This window comes from Eublepharis macularius, chromosome 2, assembly GCF_028583425.1.
Source record: "Eublepharis macularius isolate TG4126 chromosome 2, MPM_Emac_v1.0, whole genome shotgun sequence".
Classification (NCBI taxonomy): Eukaryota; Metazoa; Chordata; class Lepidosauria; order Squamata; family Eublepharidae; genus Eublepharis; species Eublepharis macularius.
Genome location: NC_072791.1, coordinates 142439720 through 142459447, shown reverse-complemented (window position 1 = coordinate 142459447; position 19728 = coordinate 142439720). Strand labels below are relative to the sequence as shown.

At 41.8% G+C, this 19728-nt stretch overlaps 1 protein-coding gene across 1 annotated transcript in view; it reads left to right on the top strand.

The window, feature by feature from the left end:
* The first annotated feature begins 5427 nt into the window (after positions 1 to 5427).
* LOC129324812 (ras-related and estrogen-regulated growth inhibitor-like) overlaps positions 5428 to 19728 on the top strand; it is a 66294-nt gene continuing 51993 nt past the window's right edge. Inside the window, exon 1 of the mRNA XM_054972218.1 lies at positions 5428 to 5524. Coding sequence (XP_054828193.1) covers positions 5428 to 5524 — 97 coding nt within the window. The remainder of the gene's footprint in view (positions 5525 to 19728) is intronic.

Genomic DNA, 19728 nt, shown 5'->3' with positions numbered 1-19728 from the left:
TACTCGGGTTAAAGCTAAGATAAATTAAGGTAATTATGTTACAAAGATGAAATCACAGGAGAAATGACTGATTAAAAATTATTGACATTAAAGTTTGGGTATAAGCAACTAAGGAGAGGGGATAAGAGCTGTTGTGCTGTTATATATTCTGAATACATCTTTCTATTAGCTTAAATTCAAAAGTAGTGCTTGTATAAATTCAAAAGTAGTGCTTGTTTCTATGCACTTTCTATTGTTACATCGTTTCTTTTTAAATAAAATCTTTAAAAAAATTAAGTGGTGAGCAAACTTTCAATCAGAATTCTTTTTAGCACTGAACATTAAACAAAAAGAAAGGTTGGTGTGTGTGAAAGAATATGTAGGCATGGTAAGGAAAAGTCTGTGTATAACTGTATAAGGCAACACTTACTCAATTTGCCTCCAGTGCAATTTAGAACATGAAGGTTTCCCATTTTACAAGTCAAGAATAGTCATTATATTATTATATAATTATATTAGTACGGTTGAAAATTAATTTTAGATGTGCTAGATACAGAATCACCAGAATCAAACTTGATTACTGTTACCTAGTGTGTAGATGGAGTTTCCCCTATTGGCAGTCTCATAACATAAACACAGTAACTCATTTCACAAAAGTAGAAATAATTGATAACACAGTCTTCAGATCCACTACTGCTTTTCTTTCTGAGCAAGCACTTAAGGTTAACGGTGCATTTGAGTTACTTTCATTATTTTTAGCTTAGAAAAAAAGATGACTAAGGGGAAACATGATAAAGAGGTATAAAATTATGCATGAGGTGAAGAAAGTGGACACAGAACTTTTTCTCCCTTTCCAATAATATAGGGTTGTTCAGAGGAAAAAATGTCCTGCCTTTTAACAGAGGCTTAATGAGTTGTTCTTTAGTAGGTAATGTTAGGTACCCTCAAACTATGAAAAGCTTTCACTGTCCATGTCTACACATTCAGCTGAACTTGAGAGTACCCAGTGAAGTTGATGAGCAACATTCAGGACAGACAAAAGGAAGTACTACTTTACTCAATAAGTAATTAAATTGTTGGATTCATTGCTGTGTAGTAATGGCCATGAGAATGAATGACCTTAGAAGGAGGTTAAAAAGATTCATGAGCCATCAGTGGTTACTAACTGTGGTGACTAAAGTGAACCTCCATATTTGGAGGCAGTAAAGCTCTAAATACCAGGGCTGGGAGGAAACAGCAAAGGAGGGCCTTGTCTTCTGTATTTCTGTTTGTTAGGACTCCAACACAACTGGTTGGCTACTGTGCCAAGCAGGATGCTAAACTAGATGGGCTGCTGGTCCGATCCAGCTGGTCTCTTTTTATGTTCTCACAATGCAGTAACTGTCATGGGCCACAGTTTGGGACTTGCAGTTTTAGCTCCATCATCCATCACAGTTTTAACCACTAGATTGTACTTCCTCTGGGGAATTACAAAGGTTTTAGTATTTGCGTATGGAAAATTTGTTCAAATTCTAAACCAGGTGGTTTGGTCAATTCTTGCATGCACATAGCATGTTCTCTGCTGCTCAGATGGAAGATGAATTCCATAAGATACCAGCTTTGTATCCTTTTCTGCAGCCTACTAATAGAGTCATTTAAAAATGTATGTTGGTGATTAAACATACAATTTGCAAAGATGTGAGGAAAGGGTAAAATGAGGGAGACGTTGCAGTTGGCTTGATAAAGGAAATACACAGTGCTACTTTGTAAACCATGATCCATGTTGTGCTGTTAAGCAGGCTATGCTTCATAACCTTACATGGCAAAAGGCCGTATTACCATTATAAAAAAAAACCTTAGAAGAATTATGAAACTCTGTGTAAGCTTCATTTGTAAATGTCATGCAGTTGTGGTTGTCAGCCCAGTCTGTTCGCTGCCTGTCCTAGTCACATCATGCTTTGCACTGCAAGAGGATCTGCTGACCACAAGAAACCTAAGGCAACCTCAAGCAGTGAGATGATTAGAGGGCACCTATAATGTTTAGATAATCCTGAAGCTGCATAAACAGGAATGTGGTGTGAATCGGGCTGAGTAGAACAGAAGAATTGCAGACACATCTCCAAAATACAATATTAGGGGCCTCTGCTAGGCACTACAGATGGGCAGTTTATAAGACAACGGATCCTTGTATTGAATATTTCCAATTAAGATAGAAAGTTGCCAACAACCCTTTTAATTGAAGGAACTGAGGAACAGTCCAATTTATAAATCATAAATTTATTTGGATTTTTAAATATAACTTCTATCCTGCTCACTCCACCAATTGCAATTTTAAAAAGATACACAATTTTAAAATTCCAGCATAGAACAATTACCTATTTCTTTGATGAGACAGATTTTCTGAGCCCCTTTCAATCTGGTCTCAGGCCCAGTTTGGAGTGGAAAGTGCCTCAGTTATCGTAATGGATGACTTGTGCTGAAACAGTCAAACTGTTGGGGTAAACGATGGACTAAAGAGAAATTAATTGCTCAGCAAGAAGCTACTGCAACAAAGTTTTGAGCTACTGCAACAAATGGAAATAGATGAGTGGAGACATACTGCATATTATAAGCAGTGCACTTAACATGCAGAACTTGTTTCTATCTCAAACTTTAGTCAACTGAACACATCTTTGATGATACTGCTAATTCTTGCCTCCTTCAATTAGTGAAGAAAAGGCTGAAACTTTCCGGTGTCTGCATGGGTTACAGTTTTTTAAAGGTGAAGGAAATGTACTCTGTGCACGAACAAGGGACCTATATTATGTCAAAAACTCTAGGTCAGACCTGATTTTTGAAAACAAATGCAGGGACTGAGCTACAGTTCATGTTTCATCCTAAATTTAGCTCACATTATTATGGTTCAGCTCCAGGAAGTGTCAGGTAGCGGCGCCTTCCTGTAATGCTGAACCAAGGTCCTCCAGATAACCTTTGTTTTGCTAAACACACACACAACCTATTATTCACAGTAGAGGCTACTTTGCTGGAGTGGTCATGAACGATTTACACCAGGCCATTCTGTCTCTCTCTCACAATTTTATCTTCCTCTTCCTCTAGAACACCAGGTCCTCCCTGCCTCTGCTTCATTCTCAAAACAACTGTGAGGAAGCTTAGGCTGAGACTGGCCTAAGGTTGCCCAATGAGCTTCATGTTAGAGTGAGAAGGGCTAAGAGAAGGTGTACACATTGTGATTGAGAAGAAAATGTGCATTTTAGGGTATACAATACTAAATGAGCTGAATGGACAAGACTTTTTAAAAATCAATTATCAAAACCATACAACTTAACCGCTAAGCAGTTATATCTACTATTTTGAAAGTCTGAGCATGAGGCAAACTGTCTTATACTTACAGTCCAACCCTGTGCTTATGTATCCGGAAGTAAGTTTTCTTGTGACAAATGGAACTTTTACTTCAGGTCTAGGGGGATGCCGTGGTCAATTGTATCAAAAGCCATCTAGGAGAATCAACACAGTTGCACATCCCCTGTCACTCCCAGGGAAGGCTCACAACTTTTTTGTGTGTGGCAGAGTTTCTTTAGAGATGAGCAGAAATAAAACACCTGAAACTTTCTCTGCTGCAGCATCTGAATAGTACAAAAGCTTCACCCAATGGATTTTTACTTGCTGTCAAAGGTACAAGAGCCTTGCGAGAAAAGAGGGAGCAAATCTCTTCCTGGGGCCTCTATTCACAGGAACAGCTTGGCATAGAGTGACTTTGGGAAATCTTAACCAGGCCAGCTCCCAGACCATATCAGGCCATGCACAGGACTCAGTTTTTGGCACCCTACCACCCAGTCTCAGAAAATAAGTGTTTTTAGTGGTGTGCACTGCATGACAATGTATGAATACAAGTATCTGGGAGCCAGTACATGCATGCTGGATTTTCAGGTGCTTGTCCCATGGCTGCAATGTGCCCAGTGGCTGTATGGAAAAGGCTGAGCCAGGCAACAGGAAATGCAAAGCGCCCAGGTTTCGCTTTGGAAAGTCCTCAGTGTGGATTTCAGAGGTCATGCTGGACTTGTACCCTTTACACACAGAAGAGTGGTATGGAGCAAAATACCTGCACCTTTGGAGATCAGTTGAAAAGTTGGCAATTGTAGCCACAGGTAAGGAATCCAACAGTGCAGCATTCCCTAACATGGTAATAGTGCAGTGAAGGCGATGTCGTCTGTTGACGTTATTAAGAGGGCTATGTCAAAGAAACTGCATAAAGGGCTCTATAAAGGAATTTATCCTTGTTTATAACCTTGATCCTAAACACAACAAGATATGTTTTACAGAAGGCAGTAGCCACTAGGACCTGGTCAGGGATTTGGTTCCAAGTGTTTCAGTCACTTCTGCACCTACTGCAACAGCAACTAAAGGTGGCTCCTTCAGTTAAACAAAAAAGATCTAACAGAAACTTGGGCTGGCGTTTGTTCACACATGCACCGGCATCACCCAGTTTTTTCAACCCTTGCTTACTCAGCCTTACAGCTGAGACAAGCTCTCCATTGAGGCACTTTGCAGCTGAGGTGTTGTGAGGAGATATTAAAGTTCCAGCGGTGCTTTTTGATCTCCGCTGGCTTATTCATTCAAGTAAAAATTACTTGTTGCAGCAAAAATAAACACAAGACTACCCGCTTTACTCCAGCATAAGTTTCGCAGCCCACTTCTTCAGAGACGCTAGTCAGGATCCACTGAAGAAATGGGCGGTGGTGCAGGAAAACTTGTACGGAAACGACCCTTTTGTTCGTCTTTAGGGTGCCACAACTCTTGCTTTTTTGCTGAAGCAAAGTCACACAGCCACCCTCTCCTCCACCCCGGCCTGGATTTTTCAGCTGGCGCTGGATTGGTTAATTGGGAGGACCTTGGAGTGGAGCAGATAAGAGCCACGCGTCTTCTCTGAAGATAGTTTCAAGTGAGTGATAATAAGAGTGCTTATAAGTAGCCCTGTTGGTCTGCAGCAGAAGAGCAAGATTCGGATCCAGCAGCACCTTCAAGACCAACTAGATTTCCAGGGTAGGAGCTTTCGAGAATCAAAGGTTTCCTGTTTATATCTGAGGACTGGAGCCTCAACTCTCGAAAGCTCATCCTCTGGAAATCGAGTTGGTCTCTAAGGTGCGGCTGGACCCGAATCTTGCTCTAGAGATGGGGGAGGGGGCGCGCGACTGTCCTTTCGGGCGATGTGTCAGCCCAGGGTGCTCGGCAATTTCCCGCCACCGCTACAGCCCTGCTCCGCCAAATCGGCCTCTCTTGTTCCCTTCCGCCCCCGGCAGCCCGCCAGCCCCTGGATGCTCTTGGGGGCTGGGAGACGAGGAGGAGCGGGCAGCACAGCCCCTCCTGGGCGGAGCTCGCTTCCTCCCGGAGCCGCAGACTCCACAGAGCTCCCGCCACGACTTGGTTGAGCAGCGGAGCGGGAAGGCGCGCTGGCCCGGCAGCGCCTCCAGCATGAGCTTCCCGCGGCCCTTGCGCCGGTCGGTGAGCCTGAACCCGGCCCGGACCCTCCGGCTGGTGGTGCTGGGGCAGAGCGCTGTGGGCAAGACAGGTAACGGGCGCCGCTCGCTGTTCCTCGGCGCGGGGAGGGGGGGCTCTTCGTCCGTCCGATCGCCCCTGGTCCGTCTTCCGGTTCCCCTTCTCCATGTGGGCCCGCCTTTCCCTCGCCTCCTGCGAAGACGCTACCGCGAGTCGCCCTGACTGAGTTGGGAAAGGAAACTTTCCTACTTAGAGCATCTCCGGCGCTTCCTACTGTGTCCCAGGACAAAAGGATGGGGACGCGGGTAGTCCTTCCTCTTCAAAATCCCAGCGATGCCTCTCCCTCCCTCCCGGCCCTTGCACATGCCGTTAAACCCACCATTGGCAAATCTGGGGCGAAAGTGGCCTCAGGGAGAGAGGGCTGCTGAGAAGTGTCGATATGATGGCCGTGGCGGATGCTCCGAATCCTTTAAGGATCCTGGGATGCCCTAGCAAGGCGATTCAGGCACCACACTTTACGGGGTAGCCGTGTTTGGTGCGGATAGAACAGGGTACCCCATAAAGTGTGACTGACAGGCATGTGTTCCTAAACACCTGTCCACACACTAGCATCACCAGGGACTAATCTAGTCAGGGCCAGTAGAGAACACCGGCATCTGTCATTCATGCCTTAGGCCGCTGCTGTTTTAAACTCTGATGATGTACTTGCAGTCTATGTGGAGCTCTTCTAGATCTCACTTGGATTGTGAGCAAGGGCTGTGCTGCTAGTTTCTGTGTTCCGTAATGTACAGGTGAGCTGGCTTTATTCATGTGTAGCCTGTCTTTTTTTAAAAAAACTAGAACTTTGGGCTTCACCAGTGTGTGTTAACTTTGCAAAGCCAGATTGCATAGAAACTGTTAACAGTTAACGCATAAGCAATCATGTGTTAATTGATCCTGAGAATGCACTTAAGAATGTAAGTGCCATGTTGTATCTCTGCAATCTGGTGTTTATATTCTCAAAGGTAAAGTGTTGTTTTTTTTAAAAAAAACCTTCTGTCTAGTAGCTTTTGAAACTCCTTAAAAGCTCTTTTGCACCCAGCACCACATAATCCAATTAAGTCTGCATTCCAGTTTAAGAATCTAAAATCTGCCCATCAGAGACTCCCTCTTCAATGCTCTGAAATATCTTGTCCCTCTTCCCCCCACCACAGTGTTGTTCTACTGAACATCCAGCCTGATGAAATTCTGGAGAACCTGGGCTGTTTTGTGATACTTTGGTTGATCCTAATAGAAGGCAACCTTCTATTTAGTCTACCTTCTGCCACCCTCTGCTGGAGTGTACAGAGTATTTAACAACTTTTATTCTACTAGCCAGGGGTCATTTTGTAGAAAAAGAGCTGGAGGAACTCATTAGCATAACTAATTAGCATATGCCACACCCCTTGACATCAGTGGAAGTGTGTCATTAGCATAACTGATTTGCATATGCCACACCCCCTAACATCACCTATCCTGGCTGTTTTGGACCCAATCCTGGCCATTCAGGGCTGAAATTGGGCCCAAAAGGGGCTGAAAATGGCCGAAAAGGGGCCGAAAATTGTCAGGATCGGGCCACTGCTGAGTGGGAGAGTGATCTCCTACCCGTCAAAGGCCTGATCCGGGCCATTTCGGCCCCAATCCAGGCTGAAACGGGCCCAAAATGGCCGAGAGTCAGGTGGGTGGCACCACCTGACATGTGACCTCTTTGGGGAGCTTCCGGAACTGCATTCCTGCGCGCTCCCCCTCAAAATGAGCCCTGCTACTAGCAAATTTTAACCTTGCCCATCCCCCAAGAAAGACATGGTAGCATACATGGTGTACCCTTCTGTTTTTACAACAACCCTGGAAGGTAGGCTGAGCAAGTGACTGGCCCAAAGTCACCCACTGAGGTTCAGGGATAAGCAGGAATTTGAACACAGATCTCCCCAGTCAAAGTATGGTGCCTTATTCATTGCACCACACTACCTGTCACTGTGATCTCATTTTATCATAATAGAGCCAGAAAGGTTTGTGACTAGGCAGTCATGGTTATGATCCTGGACCTTCCACATCTGTATCCAGAACTCCCTCAGGTCAATCTGGTTATTTCAAGTTTTCTCCTCGCTCCCTCCCCACTGCCTTAGAACTTGTCCCCCATTTATTAACCTCAAAAAAGCTTTAAAAGCCTGTATAGCGGAAGGAGAGAAAATGACCTCTCTTTCATGTGTTAAATATGGGTGGATATCAAAGGAGGGCGCTGTGCTGCTCCTGCTGATTCTCTCCCTCTCCCCCATAATTAACAAAGCAACTTGCAGCCAAAGGATCTTGCCTCAAGGGAGCTGAAAGAACTAACAGTGCAGTCCTAAGTGGAGTTATACCCTTCTAAGTCCACTGAAGTCAATAGGTTTAGAAGAGCATAACTCTATTTAGAATTGCACTATAAAGATCCCTCCCCTCCCACATCACAAACACAACACTTGCCACTGGATGGGTGTTTTAACTGGCTCCTAGAGGGATGCTGCATTCCTTTCACTTCCTCCAGCCATGGCATGTTCCAGGGACAGGGGTGGCAGGCTTTGCTTCACTGGAGCTGTAACGTAGGCTTTATTCACAAATGTGTGATCTGAGCATGGTAGAAAATTAATTGGATTTACATGCAGCAGATTTCCAGAGAGTAATTTGTGGAGCTGCACCCTCTAAATCCAGCTAGACATTTTCAGCTGTCTTTCTTTCTTTCTCTCTCTCTTTCTCTTTCTCTCTTTCTTTCTCTCACACACACACACCCTGCAGAGGACTTCCTGCAGACCTGGCCTGTGCAGATAGATTTCCCATTCAGGGCATTAAGAAAAATGGGAGTTCGTGCATCCGGTTACCTAGGACTCATTCACAGTGATGAATGCATTTGAACTTAGAACAACATCTCCCATCTCAGAAAAGTTACCATGACCGATGAATTTTCAAAGCTTATTACTCTGGGACTCCCAGAGAAAAAGACAATTAAGTATGCTAAGAAGAGATAAGAATGTATGCTACATGAAATGGCCAGCTATTCATACATTACAGGTGTATTGTCCAGCACTGATCAATGATTTTTTTCTTTAGACAAAAAAGTTACTGCTAATCAACCGATCAATACTATAAAAAATTTCAAAAATGTTTAGCTCTTACAGAAAGTCATTGCCTAGTCCCAAGGGCATACATATTTGCACAAATCTAGATACCCATTTGGCTTCCACTTTCTTTCTTGCTGCTCTTAAAATACAAGCTGAAATTTTCTTAACCACCATCCCACATACACATTCCACCCTCCACTATTTCTTAGAAAAGATTAGCAGCATTTTACTCAAAGATTATGGATACAGAGAATGCCATTTTTTTCCATCAAAACTGCATCTTGAACCATCTAAAAACAGATCTGCTTTCCATCAGGTATCTCAAACATTTCCCTAACCATCCCCCCGTATTGTAAGGAAGTTATGAACACATTTGATTCGAAAAAGAAAATGATGTATTTTGCCTGTTGGGCTGTATTTCAGTTTCTTTAGAGGCTGCACAGAAGGATGCCACTTCAGTAGGAATTCCTGCTGGTTGGCAAAGGCCAGGCACATTTCCGTGAAGATCATGTGAGAATTCCAGTTAAAGTGTCTCTCTTTGCTAGGGTCTTCTGTCTTGCCTTGCATGCTTTTTAAACCTCTTAAAACCCAGAGCAAGCTGTGGAAAGGGTTTACCACTCCCAAGCTGATTCTTGGCCCACTCTGTTTTGTGCCCTGATCCAAGGCCTCGAATAAGGTTTTATCTGAAGTTATAATCTGTTTCTTTTTCTGGGGGATAAAATCTGGTGTAATATCAGGATTAGCCCACTCAAGATTGCAGCCTTTTTATCTTCCATTCCCATAATTTATACTGATTATGATCTTACAATGAAGGCTTTCCCATCTCCTTTAGCTCCAAAATTCAGATACCTGGATTACTTCTACTGTTGAGGCCTGGCTCCTGCGTATGACAGCTATAGAGAGGGCTCACCCACTACAGGCCTGTGGGTAAATAAGTTGTTATTCACCCATAGTTTCAGGCTTCAGATCGTCCCCTTCCAGATCATAAACTTCTAATATGTGCTGCACTTTTTCAAGGCTCAACTCCCACACATTCATTTCCTAGCAGCTCTCTCCTGCCTGGGCCTTATTCTCCAGCTTTCTTCTCTTGTCACTGCTGGCAAGCTTTTGGATAAACAAAGCCTCTTGCTTTTTAGCTAATAACTTCAATTCGCTACAGTCACAATTTGTTGGCTGCTCATCCACCTCAGGCACTTACTCGGCCACTCTACTGGGTGCTCTGCCACTGGACTTCTAGATCAGTTTGACCCCTTGATCCATCTTAGCTCCTGTTGCTTGATGCATAACCTCCAGACTCTCATTTAAGTCATTTTAATTTCTGATAGAAATACCAGCCCTTCCATCTGGCCTTTGTTTACCCTTGAGCTCAGCGTCTCCATTTATCTCCCTTACCCAGTTTCCCACAGTTTACAGCACTTTGGACATGTGTTCCCACAAGTTCTAAGACATTCCATTAGCAAAACAACCCTGCTTAGCTTCCTTTGGTTGATAAAGCGCTGGAAACTTCTGGTATCTTCATAATGTTTGTATTATTTATAAATATATAAGCAGAGTACAGTGAACAGTTAAATTTTAAAAAACAAACAAAAACAGAAAGCAGGTCCCCAGAGAATAACTTATACAGGCCCTTCCCTGTAGCAACCCAGTTTCAGCCAACTTTGGCAAGAAACTCACAGCTCTCCAGCTCTCCTCCTCTGCCCATCTTTTTTCATTCTATTTTTCATATACTCCTAAAGAGAACTCACTTTAGAACCTACAGGTGAATTGTCCATTCAAAAAAACATTCACATGCATTAACAAAATTTTGCTGTCTTTTGTCAGGTCACTGAGCATCTGTTCACAGTGGTCAAGCAAGCTGCAATCACAACATAGAAAACAAATTGGCTCTATCATAATGTGAGGATGTCAGGTAGCTATCACTGTATATTATGTAACAGCTGTTAGAGGAATCATGCTATATATTACTGAAGAAGGACAGATTCCTCCAGATATGCTTTTGTGAGCTGATTTGGCAATTTCAGTAGGCATTCGGATTACATTTGGAGTTAGGGGCATGGCACTAGCTATTCAACTGTATTTTGACAAACCTTGATGGATTGCTGCTTGTCAAGTTGCCCTGGGCTAAAATGTTGATTTTGTGGGTAAATGTCTATCTGCTGCACAGTGTATTTTACTGGCTCATAAAAAGACAGAAAAAGAAACCCTTAAATATATTGGGTTGGATTCTAAGAAGCACAAGTGAAAGCCACTTGCTGATCTTTCTCAACTCCGCTTTCCCCAGCAGCCTCCCAAGACCTCTGAAAAGCTGACATTTGGCAAAAGATGTTATGGCAGTGGACCTCTTTCTCACAGCCTTTCACACACTGCCACCTACCCTACCCTACCCTACATCTCCCTTCACAGATTTGGGGTTTCCCAGGCAGGTAAAGGCTGGGAGTCCATCACGTGCCACCTGTCTAGCCTTCACTGTATCAGGCAGAGAGCCCTGACCCAAATCCTCACAGGGTATCCTTTCTCCTCTTCTAGAGGCTCCACCAGACAGGCAGCCAGTTCCCTATATGTACCTCTCCTCACCTAGCTACAGCCCAGGGCCATTGGGGGAAACGGGTACTCAGAGGTTACTTTCCCTATATATGCGCGGCCATGATTTAAACTTGGCCCATTGGTAGTGACCAGAGCGTTTGAGGCCTACATGTGTCTTACTTTCCCTCGGCTAACAATTTCAAGCCAGCCAGAGTTAAACAAAACCCCCAAAAAAACCCCTTTATTTATAAGATAGAACATAGGAGTGAATGGATTTTAAACCAATAAACAAATTAAATAATAATGTATCAGAACAGGTTTGTAATCAGCTAGCAATCTCTGTTGCCTCTCCTCAGCAGAGTTAAAGCCTTTCTCCTACAGAAGCTCCCAAAAGCATTCTTTTCCCTCCAACAGACACTAACTCTCATTAGCCCAGCATTCTGCGTGCTCCCATTGGCTGTCTCTCAGGAGAGGCAGAGCTGAAGCCAGTCCTGTCCGTTATAGGTGAGTCCTGGGCATATAGTTTCATGGAGCACAGGGGATTGTGCTGGATGGGGAAACCCAGAGAGCCAGTGTAGTGTGGTCAGAGTCCTGGACTAGGGTCTGTGAGATTCAGGTTCAAATCCTCAGTCTGCCATGGAAAGGTCACTGGGTGCCCTTGAGCCAGTCACTCTCTCACAGCTTAACCTATCACACAGTATTGTTGTTGTGAGGATAAAATGGAGGAAGGGTGTTGAGAGCTGCTGTAGCATTATGCTGGTTTGACTCCCACTACTGCCAGGAACTCTGAAGGTGGCCTTGGGTAAGCCACTCTTCTCAGCCCCAACTCCCAGCTGTATTGTGTGGATAATAATAACGCTGACTTTGTTTGCTGCTTGAGTGGTTGCTAATCTGTCCAGAAAGGTGGTATATAAGTACACTGTTACTATTATGTTGTAAGGTGCTTTGGGGAGAAAAAGTGGGGTATAAATATCTAAATAAATAAAATTAAATATAGCAACATTGACCCCCCCCCCTTCCTTCTTCTGCTAATGGAGCCTCATGCATCACTGGAAATGCCACTGGTAGAAGAGCAAAGGGGAATTGTTGGCTGATCACACCAGCGTCCTTAGACACTGTCACAGTTTGCTCATGGTGCTCTCATGTTTCCAAGGAGGTCCTGGGGGAAAGGGGAGCTAAGAAATATGTGGTACAAGCACCCCTGCGTCAGTCCATAGTATCCAACATACTGCTTTTTAACTCCTGCTCTAAAAGCAGTTTGAGGCTTCAGCAGTTGTGTTTTAATGCAATGGAATAGCATTGGAGGCTGAAGTTTGCTGGGTTTACTATAGAGGGAGAGGAGGCAAGCTCTGTAATGTCTGCTATAGAGCATGCAAAGAATCCCACTAGGCACTTAAGGGTTAGGAGAACAAAAATTATCCTTAAAAGATAATTTGAAATTTCATATTCTTTTAAAAATATTTGTTTCATTTCCAGCATGGCTTCTGGAAATGAGGACAAAGAAGGCAATGATATCTTTATTTGGAGTGACACTGGCTGTTGCTTGGATGCTCAGGTGCTCCCAGTAACAGATGAAGAAAATGTTCACAGATCAGTGTATGGTTCATTAGCAGTGCAACCTATGCAGAGTTATTCTAAGTTATACCTACATATAGACCTAGATTGGTGTAACTGTGGGTAGAATTGCACTCCCCATCAAAGGACTGGTTCAAGCATGCATGTTCATCACTTGGGAATCAAGTGATAACTTGAATACATATCACATATTATAAAGTGAAATGATATTAATGCAATATTTTGAAAAAGTTACTATATTAGTGTTTTGCATCACTTAGCTTTGTATTATTTTTTTAATGACTAATTCAGTTTTGCCCCCATTGAGTAAGGGGGAAAATGGAAATTAGTAAAAAAAATTAAAAAGTGTGGAATCTGAGGTTATATGCCAAATCTACATGAAATATAATTCTTTCAAATTCAAAAATAAAGTAAAAAAGTATTTCTCCTTGTAAGCCTTTTTTCCACTCAAGCACACATGCTGATTTCTAATCAGAGGACTCACAGCAGAACATGTAAACTGAGTACATTAAAGAAAATGCAGTATGTCTGAGGTGATGTTAACATTTTATATGTAGTATGTGATCTATGACAACCTGTACACAATATATGTTACTTCAAACAAAGCCCTGAAGGCTCTCTGGCTTCCCTTAAAATATGACTGTTTGAAGCTTCATTAAGGGCACAGAATCTGCCAGTTATTGAACAACTTTCAATCAGTCACACCAAGCAATTACCATTAAGTATAGTGCCTGTTTCTTAAAGCTAACTAATTCCTTCCCATATATACTATTTGTTAATATTCTCCCAGGGTGTAGCATTTCCAGTCATAGAGGCAGCCGGATATAGAGCAGAACTCAAGGCTGCAACTCAGAGGACACATTTATGTCTCATGTCCAGTCACAAAAAACATTGAGCAAGTCAGTTCATGTATTCTTTCCTTTTGCCTTTATAGTGGGGGGGGGGGTTTGCCTGTTACATTAAGAAGGTTTTGTATTCAGTGCAAAGCAAACTGCATGGCTCCCAGTGCACAGAAGGAGCCATACTTTTACATATGTTTACCTCATAGTATCTATCATGATTCCTATGAATGTCAAGCAGGGGGTTTGGTCATGTATCACTTTCCCCTTTATAAGCATAAATCTCTCTTCCTTACAAGGAAATATTTTACTCCATTTGTGCCTGTCTCTGAAGCACTAGAAGGAAATAAATCTTATCATAATGTATGGAGAAGTAAGACATAAATCTTGTAACATGCTGTTGTGCGAGTATCAGCCCTTATTCTGCAGTCCTCTCAGCATCTCTGCTGGAAATCAAAAGTTAGGAGCTTGCATGTCTACAAAAGGCATCAAGAGGTAGTATAGCTCAGTGACGACCAGTGCACCAGGAAGTTTCTGGCAGAGAGGTTTTCCATATGGGTTTTTCTGACAGTTCTAACCCCATACTGCTTTGTTTTCCCCCCTGATTTCTGCACACATTTTTTGCCTTTAGAGGGAGACAGATGAATCTCCCTCCAAGTTCCAAAGTTTTCATACAATCAAAAAGGCCCTTTCTTATGTTGCCACCCATCTAGCCTCAGATGGCCAGGGCACCTGAAGCAGGGCCACCAAAGATAACAGGAGTGGATGGGCTGGTTCATATAAGAGAAAGTGGTCCTTAAGGTATGCTGGCCCCTGCCTGTATAGTGGTTTAAAGGTCAATACCAGCATCTTGAATTGAACCCAGAGGCAAATTGGGAGCCGTTGCAGATGGAGCAAGACTGGAGTTATATGATCCCTATGAACCATTCCTGGTAACATTATGGCTGCAGCATTCTGTACCAACAGTAGCTTCCAGACAGTCTTCAAGGGCAGCCCTGCATATAGTGCATTGTAGTAATCTAATCTAGATGTTATCAGGAAATGTGCCAAAGTAGCATAATGTTTCCTGTTTAGGAAGAGCCACAGCTGGCTCACCAGCCAGAGCTGATGAAAGGCGCCCCTGGCCACTGCTACTACCCCTTTCTCCAACAGGAGGCCCAGGTTCAGCAGCACCCTCAAGCTACAAACCTGCTTCTTTAGGGAAGTGCGATCCCACCCAGAACACAGGATATCAACATTCCCAGATCAGACCAGTAACAGCTCCATTTTGTTGGAATTAAGTTTCAGTTTATTAGCTCTCCTCCATCCCAAATCTGCCTCCAAGCATGTGTTTATGGTTTCCACAGCTTCCATTGTGATCTGCTGGAAGCATGAGACAGCTGATTAATCCGTATATTGGTGGCAACTCAGCCCAAATTTTCAAAAGACCATTCCTAGCAACTTTCTATAGATGTTGAAAAGAATGGGGGGACAAGTCAGATCCTTGTTTAGATCCAGAGGAGTTAGCCGTGTTAGTCTGTAGTAGCAAAATCAAAAAGAGTCCAGTAGCACCTTTAAGACTAACCAATTTTTTTGTAGCATAAGCTTTCGAGAATCAAGTTCTCTTCGTCAGTACAGTTTCTGTACCATGTACCATGCATCTGATGAAGAGAACTTGATTCTCAAAAGCTTATTCTACAATAAAATTGGTTAGTCTTAAAGGTGCTACTGGACTCTTTTTGATCCTTGTTTAGGTGTGTTAGGTTTCCAATCACCTTTTGTTTTGCCTACCCCAAGAAGGAAGGAGTCTTCCAAATGCACTGCAGACATGATATACCTTCCTTGGTTTCTGCCAATGCAGAAACATTAATAAAACTCTCCATATAGTGCCAGTGTAAGTTTAATTTTTAAATTGGCAGGTTAATTTCTATGATGTTTGTGAGAATAAGACATTTTAATCTGGAAATCCAGAAGGAGTTTTGAGAATATAGCTGCTCTTCTGAACTTTAATTTGGAGTTAACGATAATTGAGCAGTTAAAAAAATTGTTCTAATTAAGTTCTGTGCATTTACAATATACATTCTGATTTCAGTATATGAACACTTATAAACAGAGGAAGAAGTCCTCTTTCAGTACAGGAGGGACCCGAAACTAAAACTGCAAGCAAAGAAACGATCGCGCAGCAAGAGCAAAAGGCCCATTAAGGAAGGGGATCCAGAAAACCAATATATCCCTTCAGTAGTCTTCTCAAGTTTCCATTTCCCTCCTATTCCTTGTGTGTATGTTTTGCAGCATGTCTGCCCAGGAGCTGCAATTTTGGGCCTTCTAGACAAGGTGGTAGGTATGTGCATTGACAAAGTAAAGGAATTTCACAGACCGAAAGCAGACATTCCATAGCTCCTAATGTGTCTCACAATTGGTAGCACCTGCATGATGATGTTTTAACACTGGCTTATGAATATTAGAAGGTCCTGAACCTGCAAGATGTCCCGTGTGGGTAGAGTCCATATGTTCAGATGCCCACCCCCTCCTCCCATCTGCTTGCTTGCAAGACTGAGTTTTCCCATGTATAAAGCTCTCAGTACTGAGAAATCTAAGTGGAATATTTTTTCAAAAGATAGCTCATAAAAATAAAAGCAGCAGATGGGAATTAAAATGGCTGTGACTGTCATATGAACTGTATTTCATACCGCAGTTTTTGAGGGGAGTAACCTTAACATGTCACAGTTAAGGGGAGATGTGAAAAGCCTGAGGGCCATTAGAAACTCAAAATTCTAGAATTCCATGTTATCTGTTGTAGCAAATTGGTTGTAGTACCTCAAAATTTAATACATTAATTGTAGCATAGGCTTTCATGGTACACGAAGTAAAACCTCAGTCTACTGATAAGTACACACACAGAGGGATGAAAATTGTGAAATGTGCTTAAGAGGCCATGAAATAGAAGCTGTTTAGCCTGTGACATTTCTTAGGGTTCACCAATAGGGCTGGAGAAAAATGTCCCATCGCTTTAATGGAGGCTTAATGGGTTGTTATTTAAGGGGTGATGTTATTTACCTTCATGCCATGGAAAGCATCAACTGCTGGTTTTCACAGATTAAGTTTCCATTAAAGGGACACATGACATTTTTCTCCAGGCCAGCTTGCAAGCGACCCTCTAACAGATAGACCACAAAAGCAAAAATACAAAAATGCAGAGGGGAACAGTAACAAACAATTCTAGAGAGTATATGTATATTTCAAATATATTACAAAGTGCTAAAATCACATACTTTGCTCCTACTCTCATGAGGCTCACTCAGTCCCTATACTATACACGCCTGTATTAAAGGGACAAGATATTTTTCTTCAGGCTCAGTGATAACCCTTTTCCATGCAAAAATGAAACTCATACAGTAGGACCCTAGCTGCCATTCAGCCCCCCTTAGTTAAGCTAATTTATTCCGTACCCTTAGTTAAGCTAATTTATATTTAATTTAACAAAGTAGATGAGAAGTGTCATTTTGGTAGATGAGAAGTAGGTGAGATGTGTCAACGTAGATGAAAAGTGTCATTAAACAAACTATTAATGGATTCTAATTCAGCAGTTTCACTCTGGAGTCTCCCACTAATGTTCTTTTTATTTAAAAAAATAGTGGCTTTCAGGTCAGCAACCAAGTGTGGCATAGTGATGAACCAGTGTACATCTTAATGTTCATGTCAGTCAGGCACAGTCAAGTATATGGTTTGTTGACTATAATGCTATTATTTTGTTATTTTTAATTGTTTTAATTTATTTTGAATTGATAAATATTTATTACTTTGAAGGTTTTTTAAAATGAAGAGTTAGTATAAATATTTAGATGAATAGATCTAGATGGATATAGTTACATGTTCAGGGACTTTCTAAACTCTCCGGCAGTGTTCTGTTCCTATGTCTTAAGATTCTTTTAACTGGAAGTATTGTTGAGGCTGGAGCATGGGATCTTCTGTGTGCCTAGCATGTACTCTGCCACTGCCCCACCGCCTCAATGGTGGCTTTTGTCATTTTTTAAAAAAATTGTCCATCCATCATAATCCCAGTTCTTGTAGTGACAGTCCAAAGCAGGCTGTAGTTTACCAAGGCTTGATAACAATCAATCACTGTAGAGTTCTGGGTGGGGCATGGACTTGCCTAGGAGCCATGATAGGTAGGTGAGTCTCTCTAGTTCCTTCCTTCGATTGAGACAGAGGCCCAGCTCTAATGTTAATGTATGTTGCTTTTTCATCAGAAGGTGAGGTTTTACTACTCATGATTGTTTGGTGAACATTTCCTTCTGAAAGCTTCCAAGATATAAAGACAACCTGTTGTTTAATGACTCTTGATTTTATTCATGTTTTTTCCATGTTTTGCAACTGTAAGCAACTATGGGAGTCCATTTATGGATTAGATCAAGGGATAGACATTTAAAAACAATATTTAAAAAATAAAGTACATTCTGATCAATGTCTATGATGGTGAGCATAACTCAACTTCAAAATCTTGATTTGATAGCTGTCTTTCCCTTTAAAAACGTCCTTTGAGATGGAGAGTTTTAGAAGTCATATTTGAAAACTGATAGGATTTAACTGCACCAGTTATTAAAATTTTAAGTAGGTTGTGATCAGTATGACTTGGTATTTTACTAATGTTTAAGGGTATAATCCTTCAATATTTGTATGTGGCTGTTCTTTTGCTACAGTTAGCAAAAGTGTGTTTAGTTTCTACATTGTTGAAAGTATGGAGAGGACTGAGGTTCTACATATCTGAATTTTACCAGATACAGGCTGCTTGCAGAAGCAGCCTGTATGGAGAGATCAACTTAGTTTTACCAACTACCTGGAGGGAAAAAAGTTGTTGTCAGTTTATGGAATTCAAGTTACTTTGATTTCATCTCCCACCCCTTGCTGCAAGAAATCCAAGGTTTCTTGGTTCAAAGGTTCTTTATTGAAAGATTATATTCAAAGTACAGGTGTCCATTATTAATCCAAAGGCATGAAAGCTTCTGGCTGACCATGAAGCTTTGTTGAGAATGACGTGTTAGTTACAAAGTACAATATATCAAACCTCCTTCAATTCTCCCCCCCCCCAATTGCCCGGCTACAGATGCCTGGGAAGGCGAGGGACGCTCCAAGGTCGATGTCTAGTTCTGGTAGATAAGGCTTTCCTGCCTCCCTGGGAACACAGCTGGTTCTCTGTGAACCTGTGGACAAATAACACTGGAAAACTACAGCATGAGAAAGCATCAGAAAACAATATGGCGTTACTGTGGATAGCAGGTCTGACAGTTGTCCTTTTAATGGAGACTTGATATGATGTTATTTCACAGGCAGTGTTATTTTCCTTCATGCCATGACAAACTTTAGCTGCCCATTTCCACATATCAATATATATAATTCTCAATGTGGCAAAATCTGTGGGTACTTAAATCTGGAGACTAGAGCCATGAACAGACAAGATAGATCTTTCTACAAACCTGAGAAAATCTCCAGATTTGCTGATAAATTGGAAATCTTTTTTAAAAATTACATTGGAGGGGGGGGGTTAAACCCCCTCCAAAATGATAAAAGGAGCTCCTAATGGTTTATGAAAAGGATGCCTTCAGTGACTGATACTAAGCAACCACAACAATTCAAATACTAAAGGAGGACTCATTGGGGTCAGGCTCACCTGGAGATTTAAATTTGAAGCCATGGAAGAAATCTGCCCCCCCCCCATAAAGTTTGGGGAAAATTGAAATATATGCAATACTTACTGTCCTATCAAATCTAAACTCATTTTACTACTTTAAAACTATAAAATGCATCATTTATAACTTAACATATACAATTTAAATGTATGACATACTTACAGAATTTAACAGTTGTAAATGTCTTAGTTTTCTACAAGCAAAATTGCAAATATACCTAATATTTGAGATGGAACTGCAAGGTTATGCTACCTTAGCATATGAACCTTAATTTTTGCTATCTGAAAAGTAGAAAAAATAAGAGTTAAACGGACAAGACAAGCTTTGTGATATGTAACATAAAATACATCATTTGGTCAGAAAAAGGAACACACACAGTCAGTAATAATATCAGCAAAATTAGATGTAGTTCCAACTATATGCTGTCTTCTTGTAGATTCTTAAATGAACAGACAAATCCTTCTACAAACCTGAGAAAAGCTCTACATTAATAGAAAAATCTGAACTCTAAAAAAATTACATTGGGGAGTTAAAACCCCACAAAATCATAGAAGCAGAGAT